General features: G+C 39.4%; 1 protein-coding gene across 9 annotated transcripts in view; it reads left to right on the top strand.

Moving 5' to 3' along the window:
• lrba (LPS-responsive vesicle trafficking, beach and anchor containing) overlaps window positions 1–27,637 on the top strand; it is a 231,251-nt gene that overhangs the window by 153,497 nt on the left and 50,117 nt on the right. For all 9 annotated transcript variants that reach the window (XM_086032881.1, XM_086032886.1, XM_086032889.1 and 6 more), the window contains 7 exons: window positions 5,793–5,910; window positions 6,611–6,713; window positions 9,224–9,339; window positions 9,415–9,527; window positions 15,171–15,311; window positions 19,061–19,180; window positions 25,774–25,926. In XM_086032881.1, the coding sequence (XP_085889007.1) occupies window positions 5,793–5,910; window positions 6,611–6,713; window positions 9,224–9,339; window positions 9,415–9,527; window positions 15,171–15,311; window positions 19,061–19,180; window positions 25,774–25,926 (864 nt within the window). The remainder of the gene's footprint in view (window positions 1–5,792; window positions 5,911–6,610; window positions 6,714–9,223; window positions 9,340–9,414; window positions 9,528–15,170; window positions 15,312–19,060; window positions 19,181–25,773; window positions 25,927–27,637) is intronic.

Raw genomic sequence — 27,637 nt, forward strand, 5'->3', positions numbered from 1 at the left:
AGAAGAATGTTATTTTTTTCTTTATTTTAACTTAACTTGGTACACGTTTCTTACTGTACCAAATATTCTATATTTCCTTTAAAAATATAGATATTTTTTTTACCCAAATGTTTCAAAATGTTGGTCATTGCTTTCCAAAGTAAAAGCAGATATTTGAAAATGTCTTGAAAAAACACAAAGATAATTAGTCTGCTGTCATGGAGAACGGCAGAAGTTGGAAATATTTACTATTGAAAGGCTGAAATTATGAGGATTTGGACACGTTTAAATCAATTAAGGTCTCTAAACGATTATGCAGTTATCAAAATTGATTGGTGATCTATCAGTTGTCGATTAATTGATTAATGGTTGTACCGCCAACTCAGCCTTGTATGTCAAAGAGGAGCCAAGTTTCACCTGAGTTGTTCGTGAGGGGGGAATGACTACAAAGGTGTTTTTGTAGTCCACTACCGTGTGATGAAAGTCGAGTCAAATTCGATTGTTTGATGTCGTTGATGTTTTTCAGCACTATACTTCTGCACACGGACAGGCATAAATACAAATAATACATCGTGAATGTCTCCAACCAATATTAGTTTGTCATTTTGTCACCATTTTCAAACAAAAATATCACATTCAAAAAGCTTTAGAAAACATTGTGGTCGTCACCTAGCTACTACTCAAAGGATGTGCAGGTTCACCACTGTCCCAAAGATAGATTCAACCCACCTTTCTAACAAGATAAGGGTTTGGAAAAAAGGCATACACACATGCTAGAGTCGAGGCTTCATGCTTTCCATTTGAGCGCTAGTTCTACTGCCCCCTTTGTTTTATTTTTCATGTGTCCCTCTTCATTCTCTAGCCTTTTGGGTGTCTGACAGTGACAAACGACAGCGGCGCAGAAATGAGCAGCAGCCTTAGCAGCAGTCAGGCGCGCAAACAGGTTGAAATAGGCGCACAGACCTGAGCAATCAGGAGCGTTCCTTTGTTTTCTCTCTGCGGCGTGACGCCTTCAAATTGATCTGCTGCCGACCTGAATTCGCACATGCCGTTTCACTCGGAATGAAACGTCAATAGAAGTGTGCCGCGTGTGCCGCTGGGCCTTGATTTGGTTTTGACCTTCATTTCATTTTCTTCTTTTAAAATTCTCTATCATATTTCACAGTCCAAACTCTTAACTGTTTTGAAGCAGGTAATACGCTAACCCTAACCTTGAAAAATATATTACTGTAACCATAATTATGTACAAAATTGGTTTAGTCTGAAATGGGCAACTGGCGGCCCCTCGACACTTGGAATGGCACTGGATTATTTTTTTGAAAGAAAATGTTTAAGTTGTTATAAAAGTATTCACCACTAGCAGGCAGACATTGCTCAAGAGTGACCCCAACACCAATTCTGTACATCTGCATCAGAGAAGAAGAGAGTGGGGATTGGCCAGAAGCCACGGCCGGATTAGGTCAAGAGAATTGTGTCTTTAAGATAAAATAGGAAGCACATAATACTGTATGTTTACCAAATTTAAACACATCTGCCTAATTTGCTTAGAGACGCTATCAGCCATGAAAGATTTCAACCAACAAGTGGGTCCCCAAAGTACCCAAACCACTCTTCACAAGAACCATTGACAAGTGGATTTGTGTCCTCCAAAGACATGGCTATATTAAACGCTTAACTAGTTTTACAAGTGAGGCAGTTTATTACACAACACAACAATCATCCTGAAAATGAATAATTTCTTTGAATTTATCAGTAGAAGGGTTGCTAATTTGTGCTAGAGCAACTACAACTGTATTATGTTTTGTTTTGGAATGTATGAGGAAAATCCATATGAGGGCCGATGGGGAAAAAACACTGTGGTTGAAGATTTAATCAAGACCTGAACCTTTTTGGGTGTTTGGTTTTCTTTCATCTAAAACCATATCCTGTTATTTCAATATGAGTTATCCACTTCCAGCGTTGCTATTTATCATTAGATCTGCAATAATTCCAGCATGGATAGTAACCATCCATTTATCCCGGAAGTGGTCACTTTACAGTGCCAATAGTTTGTCAGGCCGCTTGTCACTTGCTCCTCTCTTTCATCTGCAAGGTAAAAAGATGAAGACCACCGCGGTGGGGGGAGGAGGATTTTAGAGGACTTTGAGATTGTGTGAGTGTCACATGGTGGTAAAATATGATATTTGTCGGCCTCCCGCATCATGGCATCTATCCGCGGAACTGCATCAGTTGTATGCATCTTTTTGACAAGGAGAAGGAGTGCTGCAATCCCCTCAGGAGGGGAAAGGTTATTTGTCAAGTACTCATTCATCGTGCATCTGAAAATTTCATTTTGTAGCCTCCTGATTCGGTTATTTATCTTACCGATTTCTAAGATGTGTTTGCCACACAGTTCCTTGAAATTACTTATCTAGCTCATTCATTTGTTAGCAATTAGCTTCAAGGTGTGACTTTTGAAAGGCTTGTATAGTGAAATCACAGGAGTGACTGCCATTCCAAACTGGTTTGAAATTAAACAACTATGTAAATCTTTTGTTATGTGCTTCTAAATACGTGTTTGTGAGTTTCCCCGTCCTTGACTTGAGGGCCAGTTTGGACGAAGATCCACCATTTTCAAGCATCTGTCGGATTAAATGGAAACACTATCATGTTAAAGCCAATGAGTTTTATTTGATTCACAGATATAGAAGCTGTAGCTAACAGTGTTGGCTTCTGAAAGGGGCATTTCAAATAGGTATATTTATTATTATTATTCTAAGCCTCTGAACAGTAACACCGTGCTTACTGTAAATATAGGAACATAAACTGTGATTCAATTATTTTTTTGCACATTAAAGTTAAATAAAAAAATGAGTGATGTAGTTAATGGCAATTAGTTACTTTAGCTTCACTCCACTAGTTTTAAGACATTTTTTTTAGCTTGCGATATTTACTTGTTATAGAAAATCATGCCAAGTTAAATTTTTGTGTTACTTTGGTAGATATGTTTGCTCAAAATTAGTAATTTATTCCTAATTTTTTAGCCCATGTTCTGTAGTTTAGGTTAGACCCAGTTATCATATTAATGCGAGCCGTACCGGCATTGGCCCCGATGTAGAGTGGGACAGTGAGTGAACAGTGGCTTTGTCTCAATTCTTCAGGTATTTTTTCAAAAAAAAGCATGTCACAGACATGTTTTTACACACCTGGCAACTGCTTAAGTTGTGAAAATGGATTCATTCAAAATGTCTCATTTAAATGCAGCTAATATATCTACTCTAGAGATCAACTAGAAACGGAAACACTATCATGTTCCCATGGAAACAATTTTATCTCTTTTTTGATGCCACCTACTGCTGGGTTGGCATCTCGTTTTAGCCATAATTTCTAAGGGAACCTGAGGGTCAGGTCAAACCACGGCGGGTGTGAGTGTAACAATTTCTAATGTCTGTCAACATGGCTGACTTGAAACCCTCCATACTGCTGCTAATTCCAGCGTTTAGATGTACTACTCCTCTACTTAGCACTGCTTTGTTAACAAGGCCCTTTTGCTTCAAAGCTGTCTGCAATTGTTGAAAAAAAAAAATTAGGCGCTAGCTGTCACGAAGTGCTTCTGCTAGAGACAGTGTTATTATTCATCGCACATATTCAAATGTGCGCTGGTGAGCTGAGGCGAGCTGGCTGTTGAGTTTAAAGGAGCTCATTAGAAGGCCGGCTGAGGCGGAGGGGACCAGCTGAGGACAGCCACTGCTTTGGCCTTCTCTCCGAGGAATACGAGAGACTCACTTCAAAGTCTCTGGAGTTCAATTAAATGTGGATTAGTGTCTGGGACAAGCTGCCCGAGACAACGGAAGCAGTAGTTGTAGAAGAAGAAGAAGAAGCAGCAGCAGCAGCTATTCTTTCCGATATTAACACTTTCCTCCAGACAAACTTTGTTAAAGGCTAAATCAACCCCAGCATTTTCTTGACAATAATATGTTCTATGCGCCTCGACTAGTTTAAACAAGGCACTCTTGATTAATATTGCATTTGTGGAATATGAGTTAAGCAGCAAAATCCACCCATTTTTAGCAAGGGGGCGGCCATTTTCAGTTGACAGCAAGTGACAAAATGGCCGCCCCCTGAGATGGACAAACACAGGTGGATTTTAACACTTGACTGATATTCCACAAACACGATGTCAATCAGAATGCCTTGTTTAGACTACTGGGGCTACATAGAACATTTTGTAAAGACAATTTTGGGATTGACTTCACTTTAATTCTCATGCAAAAGTAATCTTGTTTTAAACCAAAGATCATAATGTCTAGTTAGTGGTACACGAGTGTAAGAGGCACCCGACTCGCGACTGTTTTCGAGATAAAAGTCATCGTTCGGACAGTTGTTTTATTTGATTTGTGGGCGCAAACTTGAGATATGTATACTTTATGGTGGCAGCATCAGATTTGGTAAGTGTTATTCAAAAAAGAGGCTTAAAGCAGTTTATTGCCACTGATAAGTTTACTGTCAAACTACACATAAAAGAAAGAGAATTACATATGGTGTATTTAGAATAATCACATAGCTTAGCCTATAATTCCCTTAAGGCTAATGCTAACATAGGCACTGTTCTCAACTTAACTTTATTGATAAAGCATTTTTAAACAACCATTGTTGCATACAAAGTGGTATACATGAAGTAAAAATATAACAAAGAGTGAATACAGAAAATAACATACTGGCCCCTTATATTTACAATAGAAGTTGCCATGATTATTTCAGATTTAGCGTCTTGCATTGCATTTATGGCTGTGACTCTGTACTAACCTCACTAAAATCAAGGCATTGCAACTGCATAAATTGTTAATGCTTCAAAGAATAAAATAATTAACATTATTAAAATATTTACATAGAATCTACATTTCAACAATGCAATATTGTTTTCTTGTTTTTATAAAGACAGCAGTCTCCAAACCTTTAAGCAACTGTTTTCATGTCAATCAGAATGTCTTTTTAATTATTAAAAATATCACTCACCATTTTCCAGCATTAGCTTCAACGAGCCCGGTCAGTTGTTTTCCATCAAATGTTACAACAGTAACAACCCGGTGCCGTCTATAATGATTAAAGTTTCCGTTTCGCGCACGGTTGTTGTATGTGCATTATTGGACATAATGTGGCGATAAAGCTTCACTTTTTATTCCTCCCCTTGTTCCGCGAGACACCGATATGAATCTATGAATGAATGAATCGGTATAAATAAAAAATGTTGAGTGACGGGCCAGGGTCTGAGGTAGTGGAAGAATATAGTGGCGCACCATCCCTGCGCTACCAGACCACCGTAAATGTCGAACCCTTTTATCTGCCAGATCCAGTTAGTCTGTGTCTTGTCTGCTTGACCCTGATGCAAGGAAAATGGAATAGCAGAGAACTAAATTAATTGATATGCGCCAAAATATGTTTTGAGAGGTTTTCATGTATCATGCTGATTTTTGTGGTTGTAGTCGGCATACTGAGAGCTGTTTCTAGTACTTTGGTTACCTTATTTCCATCTATCCCACATTGGCGTACCTAACGAGGTGTTCCTTGTTCTCACAAGAAGGCTCCCCCCAGCACCACCAGCAATAAGTCATTTTCAGCGTGCTAAATAGCTGCCATTTTAGCGCTAAAGGAATCCCTTTTTCATGGAGGCTGATCAATAAAAGACATTAATCGTGCTCCTCGGACTGGAAGGTGAAAAATGAACTGGTGTGACCCTCACGCTAGCCTCAGGTTGCAGAAAAATATATTTTTGTTTCCTTTGGTGGTCCCATTTTGAAGCTGTCTTTTGTTTTAAATTAATTTTTATTTTGCAGATTTTAGCATACACGGAAGGTCTTCACGGCAAATGGCTATTCACAGAGATCCGGGCCATCTTCTCCAGACGTTACCTCCTGCAGAATACCGCTCTGGAGATCTTCATGGCCAACAGAAGTAAGGCAGCAATCAAATATCAAATACAATACAATGGTACCTTGGCTTACCAGTTGAATTCGTTGGGTGACCATGCACATAGTTCTAATCAATTGAATAGAAATGCTGTTAATCAGCACACAAAAATGCCAACAATTTCTTAAATCATGTATTTTAATAAGAAAAATAGCACTCTATCATATTCTATTGTATAAAAATGTCTAGCAATCATATAAAAATAGAATATAAATAATAAAACATACATATTATAATAAATGGAGATTTGATGATAAGATGAACAACATCGGTCACAGCGAAGCTTTAGTAATGGTAGTCAATTGTTTAAAAGTAAAAACTACCACAGATGCTAGTTTTGCTAGCCCCTCTATGGCATTTCACATCAAGTGTTACATTAAGCTAATGAACTTTGATAAGACAGTTATGGCGTCTGGTTGAATTTACATTGTGTAATTTTCTTTGTTTTATATTTAGATTTACAGTAAATTTCCACTGGGAGTGGCAATAAACATCTTGAAGCAAGCACATTTTGCTCTTTTTTTCTTTCACCAACCAAAAAAATTTAAATAAAAGACCTCACAAGGCAACATTTGACCCAGCAAACGGAATGTCAATTGCGGCATTCGCAAGTCAAGGTACCACTGTATTCATTCAAACATTGACACATTTAATAGAGGAATATTTGATGAAAATCTTGCCACAGCCGCCGTCATGTTCAACTTCCCCGATGCCGCCACCGCCAAGAAGGTGGTCCAGAGTCTTCCACGTGTGGGCCTCGGCACCAACTTTGGCCTCCCACAAACCAGGTTAGACATAAGGCCTCAATAGACCAATCCGACGTCGGCCAACTGTGACCGATGCTTACCCCCTGTGGCGTCGGGCCGACTGTCGGCATGTCGTGCTGGAAAAATACACCGCAACGACAGACAGTGACGCTGACCATTAGGAACCTTCTGCACATGCGTGAGATGTAATAGCCTTCCATACCATGGGCGGTGGTGGTCACTATTCCTCAAGGTTAGAAAAAGCCAACCGGAAAGCTAATGGCGGGGGCAGAATATAAAAACGTAAACAATGCATTCCACTATATTTTTCACTCACTCACGATGACGCGAAGCAAACCCCCAGGCTCTTGACACAGTATCTTGCATTACTTAGATTGTCAAACCTCGCTCTTGTACTTATAAGAAGAATAAGGAAGTTTATCCGCATTCGTCACCTCCTGTTCTGGCCCCGTGCACTGATTCGCTAGCTAAGAGCCAATCAGAGTGACCAAATGTCACGACTTACGACGTCAATTCAGCATGCTGAAACTTTCCGACGGGGTCCGAAGTTACTACGGTGTCCGCTACATCAATCAGATGGCGCAATCCGACACCTCGACGCTTCCCGACGCCAGATTGGTCTATCTTGGCCTATACACCAACACACACACAACTACCAGTACATTGTTTGCAGCATATGGAATCACTATTAACTCCACTCAACAAGCACAAATTGTTCACAATATTTTTATTTTATTTTATTTCATTTGCAAAGCCACTGTTGTTGCTCTTGTAAACTTTGCCAATCAGAAAGTCATTTCAGAAAATTGGTCTGCTTCTTAAAATATAACTAGAAGAATAGTAGCAAATAGTGTTAACTCAGTGGTTGTAAAAGTTGTGTGGGGCCACAATTTACTTTTCCGTAATTCAACTCAGATTTTTTTTAAAGAAATCTAGGAATTAAAGTATATTTATTTTCCAGTGTTTTTATATTTAAATGTTTAATTAATACTACAAATATATTGACTAATATTTACACAATATGTCATCGTTGTCCTGTGAAAAACACTTATTTTTTCAATTTTCAATTTTTCAATTTTTACGTGAGTGGCATTATTGCGTTACAGACTATTAGTGAAAATTTAAAAAAAAAATACAAAATTGGACATGTTTTTCACAGGACAGCTACGATATACTAATACAATCTCACAAAAAATATCACAACATTGAACAAAACAAAGCATTTACACTGAAAGAAACCATTTAAACCCCTTTTTATGTTATCTTTTTTTTTTAACCACAACATATTCGGCTGGAAAGAAATGCAGGGATGGAAAAAAAGTAATTACAGTACTACATTCATGCTGTGTAATTATTCAGTGAATATAGTGGATTGAGTAAAGATTGAGGGTGGTCATGGTGGTAGTAGTAGTAATGTGTCTGGCTGCGTGTGTGTGTATGCAGGTGTGCGTGTGTGTTCAGGGCCATTAATCAGGTTAGTTTGCAGACTGAGCAGGGTCACTTTGCCTCATTGACCTTAGACAGCGGCTCATGAAGTCAACAATGCACATTCACATGCACAATATTAGTTCCATTATATTCTTTATACAACCTTCTGTTTTTCAAAAATAATCTTTAATATGTTAAATATCAAAGATGATTCCTTGATTATATATTATTGAGGGGAAAAAAAGGTCTTGTGGTGTAATCGGGTTCATATTTTCACTTTTAAGAACCCTAATGACAGTAATCACCACTCTGACAGTGATTTATTCCATCATTCCCCTTTGTTTTAATTGGATTGGGACTCATTTGTTTTTGTCCCGCCACATGTAGCAGCACCACGCACACAGCAAGTGTGCATGTGAGTGTGCGTCTTCAGCCCAATTTATTGCATATTTGTCTTAACTAGTGAAGCTCTGCATATTTTTTACATGATGGCAGTTGTCGCTAGAGTCAATTTTTTTCCCTCTCAATGTGTTTTGTTCTGTACCGCGGAAAGATAATTTGACTACACAAATTGTGAGTATTGTGTGACGCTATATTAGACCAATAGAGTAACAACGCTGCTGTAATAAAAATGAATTGAAGATGTGCTTGGAAAAAGTCAATGCAATGACATCATGGCCTTACTGTTCATGATATTGATATGTTTTCTAAAATACTTTGAGTACTCGAAATATTTTAATTGCACACTCTCCGTGAACAAGTCACACATGTGTTTGTGTTTGTGTTTGAATGGATTTAACGATGATGCTCCGATTAGGTGTAATAAAAAATGTCTAATAAGTAAACAGCAAGAGTGGATGCCATGAAATTGCTTACTGTTCACATCGAATTTTGATGTCAAATGATGTTTAACGGCACACTCACCCCAAATGAGAGACACTGTACTGTACTGCACTGTAAAGCATCCATTGGGCACGAGATGTTTCAGCATTAACATTACCTGTCCACAAAATTTTACAATTTTCTGTTAGCATGCTCGCCTTTAGCGCGCTAATAATTTCCGCTTTGCTTTCCATTCATTTAATAACACTGCATTGTTTTAGGCGCATTTCCCTGGCCACACCAAAGCAACTTTTCAAGGCCTCCAACATGACTCAACGTTGGCAGCGTCGCGAGATCTCCAACTTCGAGTACCTCATCTTCCTCAACACCATCTCCGGTGAGGGCCCGTTTCGGCATATTCTAGTTTTTCTTTTGTCTTCCATCCCGCCATTATCTCCCTGTCTTGTACCAGGCCGGACGTACAATGACCTGAACCAGTACCCTGTCTTCCCTTGGATCATCACCAACTATGAAGCAGATAAACTAGACCTGACGCTACCCAGTAACTTTAGAGATCTGTCCAAGGTAAGACGACGCAAGTACTAGCCAGTGATCATGAATATATGTTAAGTTGTTTATTAATGGGGAGGTACTTGTAGAAATGCATTTTTTTATTGTATTACATTATGTCCAGTCTCTGTTATGGCTCTAATACTGTTGAAGTGATTACACATTTTTTTATATGCAGTTTTGACAAATTCCCTGCCATTTAGCTCCAGACATTGGAGTGTGAAGCTAAAAGTAGGGAACCATTTAAAGATAGTTTTACCAATTGACACAAAAGATTGTCGGACAAAACAAAGTCTCAAGGATCCTTGGCTGAATATAAACAGGATATCATCCATTCTGGTTTTAAGTGGCAAATTCCATGGCTCGCCCAAGTGAGCCCCAATCAGAAGAAAATATTGTAGACAGCTTTACAACACTAAAAGCTAAAAATGTGGAGCTTTTCTTTTTTTTCCTTCCTAAATCAACGCTGTCTAATGTGATCAGAGCATGACATTGAACATTCAAAAATTAGCCATAAAGAAGGACCTGGAAAAAATGTGCCTCCTTCGCCAGTTTCACTGACACACCAAATTTGGTATACATGCTTATAATAACAGAATGCGCAAAAGTCTCAAGAACCTATGCCCGGATTTGAACAGGAAGGCCGCCACCTTGTTTTGAAACAGCCTTTCTGTATTACAAAATTGATCCAAATGAGCCCCAGTCAGAAGCAAGTTGACTAGATATATAGGCACAGGCATACTGTATACAAAACACATGTAGCGCAATACAATATACAAATCATATGTTAATGCTATCATTCCCTTGCCGGCATGTCAAAAGCAGTGGACGCCTTGTCTCTTTGTACTCGCTACAGTCCTCACTTTCAATCTGCTCCTCCGTGGAGAGCTTTCTTCATCTTCAACTTCAGGCTTGGCTTCCCTACGGGAAGCCGCATGATACCTTTATGTGGCGTCACATTACCCGGCAGAGGCTGGAATGTGACAAAACAACGGCAGTGCGCAGCACTCGAGTGGAGTGGTAATAGATGTGTATGACTTGTGTTTTATTCATGCTGTTGACATACATGTGGTATCAGTGTACTATCGCTGGAGCGTGGCAGACTGCAATGTGTGCAAAAGGCCAACAAAGCCCCCCCCCCCTCTCTCAATCAAGCCCCCTCCTCCCCATTTTTTCCCTGTGTGCTCCTCTGTGTTGCCATTTTATTGTTACATTTCAAAGCTCACCCAAGCTTTCATTTCTTCTTTATTTCTATTACTGCGAACACTGGTTTCATATGATTATGAATAAGATTCATGTTGGTCATACTGAAACAGACATGAAAATAGAAGAAATGTATACATTGCTCAAATCTGTATTTTGATGCAAACGGTCAATCATCTTTGTTCTGCCAGCCATCATCTTTCCATCTGTCTGTTGATTTATCAATCATCTATGTGTCCAGACATCCAACCATCCATCTATCCATCCGTCCCTTTGCCTGACCATCCATCTATCCATCGAGCTGTCGTCAGCCACTACTTATATCCATCGGTCTATCTATTATCCATCTGACGATCTAGCCATTTGTCTACCTCTGTCAGTCCATCATTGTCTGTCTGTCTCTGTCTGTCTGTCCGTTCGGCTGTCCGTCCATCCATCCGTCTGTTTGCTTATCCATCTGTCATCTATTGATCTACATGTACACTCATCTTCCTGCCTATTTATGTCCATCCATCCATCCATCCATCCATCCATCATAACATTCATCCTGCATTACCTTATAGTATCTTACGTTAATATTGAATATCATGTACTTTTTTAGGTATTAAAACAGTGTTTGATTTGATAGGCCTACTACGCTACTGTACTACTATTATTGTAAGAGGTGTTTTGTATTAAAAAAAAATTGTGAGACACTGAAGACACTCAAGGCCAGCCTAAGAGTTCCCTTTTTCTCAGGAGTTCCTCTCACCTCAGCATCTTTCTCACAGTCTTCATGCGTCATGTCGGCAGCGGTCTTGTCCAGAAAACGGATTGTGTGACAGGCGCTCCCGCCGTGACATTGAGAAGCCAAGGTGGCGTGAGCGCGTGCTTCGACGCGTCACACACTGTCATCGGCGGCCGCCGCAAAAGAGGCCACACGCAATTTATGTTCCCCACCCCGTGACCCCAGGGGCTTTCTTATCATAAACTCTAACCTCCAGCTGACATCAAATGCTCCCAAAGATCCCCCCCACCCCGCCGTCAGAGATAACGTTGTAGTCTCGATAAGCACAAGCTGGAACTGATTTCTTTTTTTGTTTTTTTTTGTTTTTGTTGTTGGGTTTTTTCGTGATGGCAATGTAACAGAAGTAGCAAGGCGTTATCGAGCGCAGCCTTATGCTATAACGGACTTCTCGTGACCGCATAGGCTGATAGCATATTGATTTTTGAACCTTGCATGGCCCATATGTTTATCCCCCAGGCGCCTGCCCTCCACCCGTTTTCACTGTTGCAATAGCTGCAATATACAGACACACAAAGCCATTTACTATGGCTCAAAGCACTTGGGATGCCCAAATTATCAGCCAGCCATTTTACTTCATCATTCATGAGCCGAAATTCCCCAAAAATGAATAACAAAAGTCTACGAGAACAAGACACATAAAAGCTTCTCAAACACCAATGCCCCAAATTAAACACAAAGTTGGCCATTTGGCCAATAAAGAGATATGGAAAGATCAATACGAAATTGGACGTACATGCTTTTCATAACAGCATGCACAAAAAAGACTCATGACTCATGCCCAATCAAAATTGAACCCGGAAGTCATCCATTTTTCTTCAAAGTAGACATTTTGGAGCCAGAATTCGACAAACAACTGGCCTGGAAAGTGCCAAATATTAGTCCTCGATTGAAATGAAATTGGGTGGATATGACAAGGTACACGAAATGATCTGAATGACCTGTTCTCCAAATTCCACAGGAAGTCAGCTATTGTTGTTTGAAGTAGCCCATTTAGGGGTGAAATACCACAAAAAAGCAGGTTGGAAAAGTTTTTTAGTTCCTCTGACATCAGTTTCACGAATGGATATGAAATTTGGTGGACATATATATCGTAACATGAGCGACTAGACAGAGGGACAACTGTATTTTTGGTCAATAACTCGCCTACACAAGGGCATATCGTGTAGAAGAAAATTCTTGTACGTAAAACTGTAAATCACTCTGATGTGTTGTTGTTTTCACTTCATCCATCCATAATAAGCACCTTCTTAAATTTCATACAATGGCCTTGAAAAGTGCTTCAAAATTCTTGAATACCACTGTAATCCTCTTTGGAAACATTCTGATGCCGTTCGCGTGTAATTTTATTTTCAATAAAATGGATGGATGATGGATGAAAAGCAATTAGTGGACTGCAAAATAGCCACTGTGCTGTATTGCGGACTCCCCTGAGAATCGTTTCTTTCTTTTAATTACTTCAACTAATTCTTTGCGGATTAATCCGAGACGAATTTGCAGATGTTTCTCTCATTATGCCTGCGGTGTGTTAGCATCCTTTGGCTAACTCTCCAGTCTAATTAGAAGTGTGCTATTTGCTCATTTATCTGAACCTCTCGTCTTGATCTCGGTGACATATTGGGCCAATTTGTAGCCCACGGAAGGTGCTCTCCGCCCCTTGTGAAACACCTCACTGCTGCCCGTACTGTAAGCGCTGCAGCAGATAATCAACCCACCCCCCCACGATATAATTTACGGCATTAACGACATCGGGCCAGCCTGCGCACGTACACTCGTGCGATCTCACCGTGGCACTTTCACTATTTCTCATTTTATATGCCTCCTTCAAGCCTTTTCTTTTTTTAATGAGTCGGCTGTTATTAGGGTTATAAATCAGAGCAATGGCTGTGATGTATAATTCACCATGTGTACTCACCCCTTACCCCGGCGGACCCCCACCCCCGAGGAAGCCACAGTGTATCACTGTCAACTCGGAGCTGCACAGCACTGTGGTGGCACTCTGTAAATCCACACAGACAGACACTCAGGTGCATTTGCTATCACTGTCTATTGGAGCCTATTGGTGCAGTGGCTCTACTGATATCATTATTTGTCATCTATTTGATGAAAAACAAAGTGTGTGAATATGATCGGGATGTGAATTGCGAAGTTAAGCACCATACATGAGTAGTATGTTGATATGCAGAAAAACGTTTCTGCTTGTAATGTACCCCAAAAGATATGTATGTCTGATGTATGACTTTTTGTGCTTACTGTGCATGAAGACTTTCCTTTCTCATAGATATCATGGATGGTTGGATTATTGCTGACAGATTTGTATCATTATTTTGTGGGTAGAATATTGAGATTGAATCTCAATTGAGTTTATTATATAATATAATCTCATTGTCTGTTGCAATACTGTCAGTGTTAGTTACTTTACTTGATTTTAATGTAATTAAGTTAGATTACAAGTTACTTTATGAGATACTTTTAGCAGAAGCCAACAACCCTGCTTAACATAAAAATGACAACTGGTTTTGGCCATACTAATACCTTTTATGTGTAAAAAAAAGGTCTTTCTAGACCTCACTTGACATATTTTTTTTAAATACCGGTATACAATATTAAATACAGTCTTTTTAAACATATACTGCATTACCATCTTGTAAATGGCGAACATCTCTACTTCCTTCACTAGTATGTACACGAGACGTCAACAGGCTGAAAACGTGACCTGCCACATACTGTATGTGAGACGTCACTCCCCCAGACAATAATTTACAGTTGTTTGTTGTGTGTCTGTTGGTTAGTAAAAAGGTGCGTTTTACCTCCTTTATTTTATTTATTATTATTTATGGATATTTTGTTGGAAAACAATGCATTAAGTCTTTGAATGGTAACTTAAGTCACACTACTCTATTAGCTATAGTAACGCATTATATTATTAGTTACTTGAAGTGGTAGCCATTATTGACTAACACATTGTTTTGTAACCTGTTACTTGCATTACTGGATAAAGTATACACTTGCATCAAATATATTTTTGTGTTCTGGAAACTAAGCATGTCCTCAATGTTGTAACACTCTGAATTTAATTATTAATTTTTCTTTCCTAATATTATTGATAAAATACTGTATCGCTGTAGTTTGAGTGACTGTGGTTCCCACCACTGAAGACAAAAAAAAAAAAGTCATACACTTTTACCAAACATTGCACCGCACAACCATAGACATACGCCCCATTACACCCACACACAACAGTAGCCGAGGCGCAAATCAATACTCTGGATCCAGCGTGAGTCTACCAGTGACAGGCGGCCTATGATATGAAAGAGATGCCATTGATCCACACCCCGCTAGGCCCTCATCCTCAAAAGGCCATCATTCCATTAGCATTGATCCGCTATGTTTGTGTGTATGTTATGGATTAAGGGGCATGGGGGGCTTAGAAAATGAGGCGCAACCAACAGAGGACTAATAAAAATCGAAGCATCCTGAAAGTGATTTCTATAAATGAGGATTTAAATAACAGCCTCCAGACAAAGGGCTACTGCTTATTCTCAGACTGATGGCAAATTAATGACTTCATATTTTTTTTTCCTGTACTACAGCGTGAAGGGTTACCCAAGTGCTATTATTGAGCCAATAATGCTTATGCAAAGTTGACTAATATTGAAATCCCTTCACAGCCCATCGGTGCTCTGAACCCCAAGCGGGCTGCCTTCTTCTCTGACCGCTATGACTCGTGGGACGACGACCAGGTGCCAAAGTTCCACTATGGCACTCACTACTCCACCTCCAGCTTCACCCTCATGTGGCTACTGCGCATGGTAAGTGCACCTGACATAGTATACAGTAGTTTACGTATTTATACTTAGACCTTTAATAATGTGTTTCATGTACCTCAACCTTGGCCCAACCTTCAATTTTTCAAAAATATGAGCTGATTTTTTTTGTCTTGAGTTACAATTAAAAATGTTTGTTACGAGCTCTAGCTATGGCGGCAGCAAACCTCACAACAAGCAGCTAGGGAACCAAAAAATGTTAAATGAGTACTTCAAGCTATTTAGTGACACTCCTAGTTTATGATTATGTTAAAACAAACATAAAACAAAATATTGCACATTGTGTATTTAACCAAACCACTTAACTTTGCCCTATTAAAGTCTGCTAGCTTAATGCTGATACACAATGTGGAACACCTTTCAACAACTTATTTGAATGGACGGAAACAGTTGCAAAACATGAACTGACACGAGACATTATACAAGTTAGCATATATTCTTTATCCTTTGCGAAAAACTTTTTTGGGCGATTTTTTTTTTTTTCCTTCCAGTTTAATTATTCCAGTCCTCTGTTCATCACGAAATCAAGGTGTAGCATCTCTGTTTGTATTCCACTGCCCCTGGTGGCCAAGGTGCACATACCAAAAGAAGCAACACAATACTCATTGAGTTATTGTTCAATTCTTTACTATTTATTTAATTATGTTAAGTACAGTACTGTTTAGTGCTATTTTATTTTAAATTAATGAACTAATTTGCCATATTTTCACTGTCCAATGAAAATTAATGTATCATGATTTTTAATTGTGTTGTTTTTGGGATGAAAACAAAAAAGGACACATTGTCAGACTTCAGTCAAAATCATGGATTTACAAAATTTATCATTTAAAATAAATATTCATTTATTTTTATCCGAAACCCATTTTTTGGATGGAAGCAAAATAAATAACAAAAATACCATGTTGTCACTACCTAATGCAAACATGTATCACCAAATATTTTTATTTTATCAAACGGAAACAATCTTTTTCTTTATTTAAAAAAAAAAAACATTTTGTCGCTACCCGATGAGAAACATGTATCAAAATTTAAAGTTATTTCAGACCAATAAGAAGCATGTATTTCTTCTTTATTCCCTTTTTAATCATACTTGAAAATGTAGTTTTTTTTCTTTTTTACATTACAAACAAACCATCCTAAATTAAAAAACATTACTGTATTGTTACCAAGTATCTCAAAATGTTGAGTTTTTTTCTTTATCCAAAATATGTTAAAAAGCTGTATGAGAGTTTACATTGGACCGTGACAGTATGACCAATTCCTTGAAACGTATGACAACATCTGTATGAAAAATAATGCATCGCTATCATATAGTTTCTCATTTATTGTTGTACTTTTAATACATTGTCGCCAAATACCACTCTCCTCAAAGACCACCGCACTGCAATCAAATATGGCTTCAGGTTGAGATGAGTTTTTAAGAGACTCTGTGCATGCTGCAATATTGTTTCTGTTGAGTGGATGCCATCAATCTGGCCAGACTGCCCTCCAGGGATCAGGAGGTTACTAAGTTTTCTTTTTTTCCCCCCCTTCCTCCTTTGTATGTTATTGCGCCACTAGCTCACCATTGTCAGGGAGTCCCAGGAGAGCTGCAGCATTGATCCACGAGCATCATTAGCAGGCTTATGCTAAGGCTGCTTTACTGCTTTGAGCCTCATGTTAAAAACTCTCCAATGCCTATTAATGTCCCACACGTGACCCTCTCATATATTGTGTAAATTATTTGTTAGTATAGTGCTAAGCGACACTGGTGTTCAGGTATATGGCAAGCATTTCACTTGGGGGTCGGGCCAGTGAGACCACGATTGATCTGTCCTAACAAGATTATACATGATTAGAAATGCATCAGTAGCATGCCTTTATTGGATTTAGAGGCTCACTGGGATTAGTTTTTTTCCCCACTGTAATGTTTGTTACAAGCCTGAATACATTAATAAGAGGGCTGAATGACTCCTTGCATTTTCAAAATTGCAATATTATCACCATTTTGAATTGTAACCAAGGTTATAATAGTTTTGAAATTTTAATTATACTTAGTTTTTATTTTGTTTTGAGTTACTCGTTTTTTTTTAGTTAGTTAGTTTTAATTCGTTTTTACTATAGCGGGTTTGTTTTTATTAGTTTTATTTTTTGGGGGTTGCGGGGGAAATGCTTTGTTTTAATTTAGTTTTTTAGTTTTAGTATTTGCTTTGGTTTTTAAACAGTTTTGTGTATTTCTTGTGTGCAAGATTAAAAACAGCATTGCAGTAAGTATTGTGGAATACAAATGAAAAATCTTTTCAAACCATTTAAAGAACAACCATCCACAAATCAAACACAGGTACTATATAACAGTCCACAGACTTTGAATTACAAGTGCAGTGCATAATGCTTCTGAAGCTAGATGCATCACAACTTTAACATCTAACTAATGATTGGATGGTCTCGCTTTCCATCCCTTCTTTGCCAATTTGCCAAACTTCTAAAATTGATTTGTGGATTTACTTTCTGATGAATCTCAGTTGTACTCTCTATTAATTTTTATATGAAGACAGATTTTTCATACACTAACCAAAAAAGGTGTGTTTTACCTAACACCCCGTTTCAGGCTGCGGTAGGAAGCCACTCATCTGCAAGCACGGCTGTAGCCTAGGAGCGATGTCATCTGGTGGCGTTTTTCATTATCTTTTCAAATTACTCAAATAATTTGATTACAAAAAAAGTCGCAGCAAAATATCTTGCTTGAAGCTTCACAGTGACCATTTTTACGCACAGTATAGGCTATAGATAAATAAATTGGCTCAATGACTTCAAGCCAGTGACCAGCCAGCCTCTAATCTGCGCGCAGAACAGCAAATTTTATACTCTTATTCGATGACTTCCTTGTCACTCACCAGCTCAGGCTGTGCCTTTTAAGGCCACACACATTCAAAGTCACAGATACTGTACTACAGTCTAGACCGTGAGGCTGGTGAGTCCAAAAATAATACCTGCACCTCACATGCGTATTTTGAATTGGTATTGTTTATTAATTAAACATCTTTTTTCCCTGTTATTCAAATAATCCATGGGAATATCGATTCTAAAATTATTGGATAGCTGCAGCCGTAACTGGCGATTAAGTGGTCATATGATGAGATGGCGAAAGCAAGAATTGAACTTCTTATATTTCTTTTGCTTTCTTTTCTTTTGTCTTTGCTTCATTCGTTCATCAAATTGAGGTGGAGTAAGACTAGTGTTGAAATCATTTGTTGATGATGAAATGTGTCAAGGAGGGGAACAATAACCCCCTTAAATTAAGCAGCATTAGCATCTGGTGGAAATCTAGTAAGAAACATTTTTGTCTGCTCGCACGTCATCAACATGCAAGAAATCAAAGGTGATTAGGACGTCGTCTGATAAGAGAGGATTTTGTGGAAATATTAAGTCCTCCTTTCCTGCCGGTGTTCTGTGAAACAAAAAATATCTATGTCGAAATCAGGAATTAAAACCATTCCTTATGTGCTAAAAAAAATAATTTTAAAAAATCACCAAAAAAAATCAAATTGCGGTATTATATCATGCATCATAGTAAAGTGCATGGTTAATTTTTGTGTGCGTCTTCAGTTAATACAGGGTTAGTATAGAAATCATCCAAGACTGCAGGACATAACTTGGCAGTCCTTATATTTCATTACATTATTATTATATTGTATGCTTTATATTTGATTCCACACAGCATGAGCTCTGCTCTCATATTATTCTGTATTCTACAGGAGCCCTTTACCACGTTCTTCCTAAACTTCCAAGGAGGCAAGTTTGACCACGCCGACCGCACTTTCTCATCGGTGTCCCGCGCCTGGAGGAACTGCCAGAGAGACACGTCAGATGTCAAGGTACAGTTAAAACAAAACAAAAACAAATTTGCAGTGACGAAATAATGACAAAGGGAAATCGCTCATTGTTGCCACTTTTCCGACCCCTTTGAGAACTTTTTTAAAGGTTTCATGCAACATATCTAGCAACTTTTTGTCATTGGAGACTTTATGAGACTGTACCAATCCCAGCAGATAATCACCCCTCTGGGTCCAGACTGCAAATGAATGTCATTAGCTGAAAGCCACCTCTGGCTGATGCCCCCAAGAAAAAAAAATAGCACCCAAAACTCCTTTAGCATTAATTTGAACCGATTAGTTGACACGTCACATTTACCACTGTGCAATAACGATTATAGCTGAAAGTCGATTAAACACCAATCACGTGTTTTGGTTTTAGCAACATGGACTCCTAGCTGAAAATAACAGGTTGTCAGTTGGCGCAACGAAATGGCAATGGTGGCTTACAGATAAGGTTGTGCACCTCTCTAATAAAAGATGATTCAAATTGTATCTGGATACATAGGGTATGATGTGATTCAAGAACTTTACATTTTCAAGTGGAATCATTCCATTCGCTTTGATTCACTGGGATTACACGTTGGATCCATTTGGCACGGCTGTGGCTTTTGTCATGTTTATTAAAATATATCAACATGTAAAAAGCTCTCCAAAGTTCAAATTATTCAAGTTAATTAAATTCAAAGAAACAGCTACCCATCAGAAACATCAAACCAAATCATACCTGGTCTGCTCTCTCAAAAGGCGGTTGGATACGTATGTCAAACATTCGGAAAAAACAGTTTACGTGCGTGAGTGGACAGAGGTGTGCCGGCATTTGAATAAACTGAAAGTGACGCACGGATGTCGTGACACAAATAGACGTAATTTCCGCTTGTTACATGCTCCATCAATAAAACATATCATATTCATGTCACCCACCGCAGGGATAAAGCAGTCCGTTTCATACACGTTTCAAAAGTGTGCCACTGCGTTACATCGCTTTTAAAAACCCGAATACTGACAATCTTCGGGGCTTAAAAGGTTTATTGGCTGCATGTAAACATATTCAGTATATGGGTTGTGATATGATTTAAAGAAGGTACATTTTAAAATGAGAAATGTAATTTGGTTTGGTTAAATCAAACTTGCTTTTCCAATTCAAATTAGTTTTCGTTAGTCCCCTACATGTATTGCCCCTGCCCAAAAAACTGCCCTGAAAGTGCACTTGCAAAAGAGGAAAAACATAAAAATGCAATGAAGACTCTCTAGCTTCCACTAAGAACCAGGAAAGTTTAGCTCCTCACAGACCAAACAAAGGTCTCAGTCGAGATGCATCACTTCAACATGCATCACTTCAACACCAAAATACGTGAAGAGGTGGTAAATTTGCGAATATGCAGAGATTTACTGCACAAGAAAAGCAAATAAAAAGTGAATAGAAAAATCTTAGTTTTTACATCCTGTAAATACATATGCCTCAGAATGCACGAAAAGCCAAAGAAAAAGCCAAACAAAACAAGTAATTTGATGTGTGCTGTAATGAGGTCTCGTGAGGTCCACTAGCTCCCAGATTTTGTGGCGTATTCTTCCATCTATAGTGTGATAGAATCTCAAGTGTAGAACCTATGGGATGTTCCACTGCAAACTACGAACAAGCCCGTGGAATATTTCTATAGACAAGGAAGAGCGGCAGTGGAAAAGAGGACTAGCGATGGCCAGTCACGAGCAATTACTATCCCGTGGCAATGAAAGCTTCCCAGTCTTGTGATCAAAGCCAAAGACTAATCCTCATCTGTCTCCCATTCAGCCGGGCTATAACCTGGACTTCAATCTTCACCACCGCCCCCTCCCCAAAATCTCTGCTGCGCTGTTGGATGCCCCACAAAAACAGCCCGGGTCGCCCTTGCACACTTTTAACTGCTCCCTTAAAACATTTACAGTCCGACATTTGATGTCAAAGCAACGCTTCCAGCTCAGGGTCTCTTGGCACAGGGTCACCGAATTGGGGGGCTGGTGGGGTGTTGAGGGGTTTTGACGCTTGATTGCGCTTGAGTACCCACCCTCTCTCCCCCTCTTCACCCCGGCAATAAAACATGTGGATCGCGTTACAGCGTAGTTGGCCAGCGCTTGATTGCGAAAGCGGCCGTTTTGCTCCCTCCGTCCAGACCCGTCAAGGCGGATCAGACCGAGGGGGCTCACAGTCACATCAAAACAACAAGCGGATCTGGACCACATCATGACATTGGAGTATCGTCCAATCAAAATCCGCTATCTCCAAATTGTTTTTTTTTCTTTTTATGTGAAACCCGAACAAATATATTTTTGCTGTTTCTTGAATGAAAACAAAGAATTGCTAAATCTTCTCTCATTATTTTTTTTTTCATGTTATGTTTTCTTATGTTTCTTATGTTTGTCACATGAAAAAACTTTTTTTTTTTTCCAGATACAAACAACAACAAAAATATAATTTGAAAAATTGTCACTGTCTAATTAAAATGTGTCTCCACATTTTTGGATGGAATTTTTATTTTTTTCTAGTCCGCCAAAATGGTTAAACAATCCTTTTAGGCTTTATTTATTTGCCATCTTTCAGACGTAAACAAAAGAAGAAAACAGAAAAAAAAAGTTGCCATATCGTCATTGGTCAATAAAAATCCTGCATCTGCAAATTGTGAGTTTACCTATATCCACTTGCCCTTCTTTTATTCAAAACCCGCACCAAAAAATAGTTTTGCTATTCTTCAACTAAAAACAAAATGCTAAATAAAAATGCAAAATCATCTCTATCCAATGATGTCATGTCAAATTTAGTACTTTTCTTTTTTTTCTCCTTTTTTTCCCCCCTTCGTGTGGTTTAAATTGTTTAAATTTTGTTTGAAATCCCTACAAATTAGATAATTTCCCACGGCACACCTGACAATATCTCACAGAGTTTGAAAAACACTGGTCTAATGAATGTCCTGTTAAGTTTTTAAATTTTTTTTTTTCCAAAACCCGGACCAAAATACCTTGGCTGTTTTTCGGTTCAAAATAAAAACTAAGTGCCCAAAACAATTACACAACTTTAACTTAACCTGAATCGAAATACGAGGACTAAACATCACCTCATAACGAGAAACTCTGGACCACATCGGTGTTTAAAAATGTTTTTTTGGAGGGGGGCGAGTGGGGGGGGATTGGGTTTATATTTTGTTTTTGCATACATTTTCAATACACGTCCGTCGACTTTTTCCACTCGGATGCATGCATTCACTCACGACGCAAAGGAGGAATTAGCGAAGAGACATTTCAATTTAGCATGGCAAGTATACCATTTAGCTCTAGAATTAGAGCCATTCATGGAAGCTCGCCGTCCATGCCAGAGGGCAAAAAGCCCCAGTGTGTTATTGCTACTTAGAGAGAGAGAGAGAAAAAAAAGAGAGAGCGAGAGAGAAGGGGTGATAATAGGCTACAACACCCAGATTCAATGTGTCCCTAGCCTGGGTGACGCTAGCATGACCCCCCAATCCCTTGACCCCTAGCCTCAGCCTAGAGGCATCAGAGAAACCTGCAGAGGTTAGAGGCAGCAATAGTGGAAGTGTAGCAGGGGGAAGGTGAGTGTGGGGGGTGGTGGGGTGGTTCGGCTAGTGACCCATGACAGGACAGGATTGGGGATCAGAGGGGCTGGCCTCTGACCAGGCCAAGGAAAGGGGCCACTGCACATTATGCTGCATGCGAGGTAGCTTTGAGTGCAGCCCTCCAGCTTTTGGTTCACTGTGTGTATTTTGTCAGCAGTGTGTGCGTGTATGTGTCTGTGCGCTTTTACAGCAGGCGGTGAACCCCCACGAGCCGGGGGTCTCGTTAAGAGGGGATTCTTTTTTAGTTGGAGGTCGTCTTTTTGCGCAGTGAAGACAAGTGAGAGGAAGCGCCGTGTTGTTTTTAGAGCCCTTGTGTTTACTTGCTCATTTGATGAGCTCTTTGCACTACATCGCCATTTGTTTGTGTTGCTTGGAAACCTTGTTGGCCCTTTTATACACTACCCTTCGGGACTGTGGGGTGTGTTCGGTCATTTTGGGGTGGACTGCGACCATTTGGACTAAAGACAAGAGATGAATATTTCCGCTTTTATTACCGGACATGTGCATGTTTTGCCTGTAAAACGTGCCGTTTACTAGAGATGTCACAATAGCGGCTCACCTGTTTTCTGAAGCTGAGCTATGATTGGTCCTTATCTGTCATTTTCAGTTGACATAAGTGACAAAATGGCTGCCCCCAGAGATGGCTAAAACGGGTGGATTTTGTTGCATAAAGGGACGGTTGGGTGGGGATGGCCATGTTTTCACTAAAAATTTATAAAATGTATATATATTTTTTTTTTTGGGAAGGAAAATGAAAAGAGTTGTCATTTTGTATTTCATCAATAAATTTGGGAGAAATTAGGAAATAAGTGACTCCATGAATAACGGCTTCTCTTAATGAGGAAAATGGCTTCGCCCCATACCGTTCTCTCCATGTTCGGTTGGAGTCACTGGAGGGACCGATTACAAACTCTCCATTGGAAATCATTGCATTTAAGTACTGATGTCATTTTTACATGCAAACCTATTATATAAGTGACAATGTTAAACTCATCCAAGTGTCTCTTTAACTACTATTCCACAAACACAATATTAATCTGAATGCTGTGTTTCAACTACTGGGCCTGCATAGAACATATTCTTAAAAAATTTTTATTGGGTTGATTTCCGCTTTAAACACAGGAAAAGAGAAATGTAATCTATTTTAATGTTCACAGTTCACCACAAAGTTCTGTATAACTTCCACCTTAGTCATCACTGTTGTTTACATGTGGGGGCCAAGCAACGAGGCATCGTGGTTCGTCGGGGTGTCTTAATTGGAGAAGCATGGTCCCTGACAATAACATGCGCTCTGAACCCCGAGGGCAGCTTTGTCTGCACTTGTTTACGCTCATTATGCAACAAGTTCCGCTTGGTTAGCGTTGGGGAAGAGCTTGCGTCTTGCTGTCATAACCGCAGTGCATCTCGCCGTCGTACATGTGGAGAATATGTTGTATTGTTTGAGACAGGCCAATAAAGCCATCAGCCATGGCAAAGTATAGGCTATGCCCCCCTCGCCCCAATTTGTGACATGGAACAGTTAGAACATACTGAAAGTCGAAAATTTTGTCCCAAAGCCAGTTTAACTTAACATCATGAAATTTGGTAAATTTGTCTATCATGAGTAGACCTCCATAAAAGTCTGAAGAGCCATGCTTAAAAGACACCGGAAATTTGCCATTTTCATTTAAAGTAAGTGTGCCATTTTTATTTGAGATGACCATTTTTGGGTCATCTTAAAGATCAACTTGTCCCAAATATTCCATCTGATGAGGTTCAATCGATGGTTAGATGGACTACCAAAGTTAAACCTTACATGCAAGAAAAATGGGCAACATTAAATTGTGAAAGATTTTAATAATTGTCATTGGGTGTGGGGAGTATGACAGCAAAATCTGATGAGTGATCAGCCGAGTAAAAAATGTAGTAGAGGTCGATAGCATATGGAATTTTTTGGAAAGCATTGGAAAACCAATTGCACTTAGTGTCATCAAATTTGGTAGGTGTCTGTCATGAGTAGAGACCCATAAAATATTCTTAAAAACATATCTAGATACAGAGGAAATCTGCAATTTGGATTTGAAGCGAACATTTTAAGTCAATTTCCAGGGATCTTTCGAAGAAGAGCCTTGTAGATCTTTCGAAGAAGAACCTAGTCTTGTAAATTTTGCCCGATTACCACCAAATTTTATCAACATAAAGCTGTACAAGACAGATAGGTTATAGGTGCCGTCATTGTGTCCGAACAGAGCACGGCAGAGGAGACTTTAACAATTTTGCAGATTGTCCGTTGGATGAGACAACAGAAAACATGGTAGGGGAAAATTGAACCCCTCAAGCCAGTTTCACTTGGCAACATTAAGTTTGGTAGGCATGTCTATCATGAGGACACCCACAAAAAAGTCCCAAGAAGCCATGCTGAAAAGACACAAGAAATCTGCCATTTTGGTTTCAAGTAAATCTGCCATTTTGGTTTGAAGCATCATTTTAGTGCCATTCGATCTTTTACATACGAACTTGTCCTAGAGATTACATCCGATTGCCACCAAACCTGCAAAACTTATACTGGACAGATGGACATCATCATGTGTGGGTAGGGCATGGCAGCAATGTTTCTTGACTTGCCCAATTTTTTACATGTTTATTCATCTGTGATAACTTTGTAGTGGTCGAAGCACCAGTAGCCAGTTTCACTTGGCAACATGCAGTTTGGTTTGCATGTCCATCATGAGTTGACCCACAAAAGAGTCAAAAAGCCATTCCTGAAAAGACACGGGAAGTCTGCCATATTGGTTTGAACTCTTTTTGGGTCAATTTGGTCGTTTTCTTCATAGACCTACTCGCCCTAGCAATTGTGTCCCATTGCCACCAAATTTTAACCTTAGTACAGTACTTGTTAGATGGGCAGCACTAACTTGCCAAACATTTAATTAAACTAAGTGAATTTGTTTGGCCCCAAATTGCAGCTCACACTTTGGGTTGTTCTAATATGTCGTTGCTTTGTTACCGGTGTAGGAGCTGATTCCGGAGTTCTACTACCTCCCTGAAATGTTTGTCAACACTAACACATACAACCTGGGAGTGATGGAAGACGGTACGGTGGTCTCGGACGTGGAGCTGCCCCCCTGGGCCAAGACCCCAGAGGAGTTTGTGCGAATCAATCGGCAGGTAAGCCTCGCTGCTCTCTTCCGACACAAGGTTTCCTCTCCGCCAAGGAACATAATTAGAATGAATTCACTGGTAACTCAAAAAGACATTGTTATTTCCTGACGGTATACACTGTGGCCATCTATGAGCAGGCGTTTCGGTCTTTTGAATGTCTGTGGCCACTGGGATCTGCTAACCAGCCGGTTAATATGACCAGACCCCGATCATTAATCATGCAATGGTTTGGTTTTTTTGTGGTGGAGGAGGAGTTCCATCTGCATGCTTTTTGTGTTGTATTTTTCCGTGCATCAAAGCCCAAAAGTGCATGTATAGTTTAAGTAAAAACAGGTATTTTGTAGTATATAGTACATCATATATATAGAAATAGCCATTTTATCTTTTCTATTGGGGTTCTTTCAAATGCATCCCTTTTCCTTGTTTTCCAAGGATGTACCTGTATATGTTCCTGGTCATGTAGTTCCTGGTCTGTATAGTATATCCTAAATTGGCTGCATCCTTTTGGAGGCGGTCTTAATGACATAAAGCCTGTTCAAACACAGACTGCTTCAACTGTGACTTGTTGATGTTTCCTAAAGGAGTCGTCACTAGTGTTGTTCTGTTTAAAAGGTGACAAGTAGTCATTGCGCTGTTTGGTGACATGGTGTGTACCACACTAAATGTGAATCAGAGGAAACAAATGAGAGTTGTATTAGGAGATTAGAAAGAAAATTAAAGACGAGTACAACATTGTAAAGTTAAAAGCTAAAAAACAACTCGAAGCAGCTTGCCTTTGTCGGATTGAAATGATTTCTGTGACCACTGTGGGTTTTTCTTTCATTAACCCATTAAGGCCTAAAGAAATTGAAAGCCTAGACGTGGCTTTCAAACTGGCCCAAGTTCATTAATCCTTACTGTTTCAATCAAAGATGTAAAAATATATATATTTTTAACAGTGCAACTATTTTTTATTCAAAAAAATCAAGTGATAAATACCATCCTCTATTCTGTTACAAAGACAACAATATCGTCGTTGTCTACAAACATGTAGATTATTAACCATATATCACGTTCGACTGGTTCCAAGTCCACAAGCGCATCGTCTTTTTCACTTCGACAGCGTCCAACATTACTGGCGGATATTACCGACATCCTCCTTGGAGTCACGACTCCGTCACATGTATATTCCGATGCATTTTATTGGCTAGGAGATCGAGAATTGGATTAAAAAAAGAAAATGGCGTATATGCTCTCTCGGCTTTAAAGGTAGAAACACGCAACAGTGGTCCCGGCTTTGAGTTAACAACCAACAACAGCTCAGTCCTGAAAAGTATCTCGAAATGGCATCACAAAGCCAACAATGAGTGGGTTTACTGGTCATTTGAATATATGAACGACATGTGAAACCTCGACGATCATGGCATTGTGAGAGGGTGGAAGGAAGGAGGGTGGCCTGGTTTCACTACAGCAAAAATAAAGCCCAAATGGTGCCAAAGGATGAGGTTGAGGTACGGATGCGTGGGTGGACAGGCTTGCTCTTGTGACAGATCTCTGGCATTTGAGGGTGTCAGCTGGCACCGTCACGAGAGGGATGAGCGCAGCACTGAGGAGAGACGGAAGAGTGAAGGACCTAATGGGCTGTTTGGCTCACTTTGGCTGCCAGGCCCTCTAATGGCCTCACCGCAACAAGGATTTAGTCACACACACACACACACACACATATATACACACTCCA

This window comes from Filicampus tigris, chromosome 6, assembly GCF_054856515.1.
Source record: "Filicampus tigris isolate MCC_2025a chromosome 6, RoL_Ftig_1.0, whole genome shotgun sequence".
In the NCBI taxonomy this organism is placed as follows: Eukaryota; Metazoa; Chordata; class Actinopteri; order Syngnathiformes; family Syngnathidae; genus Filicampus; species Filicampus tigris.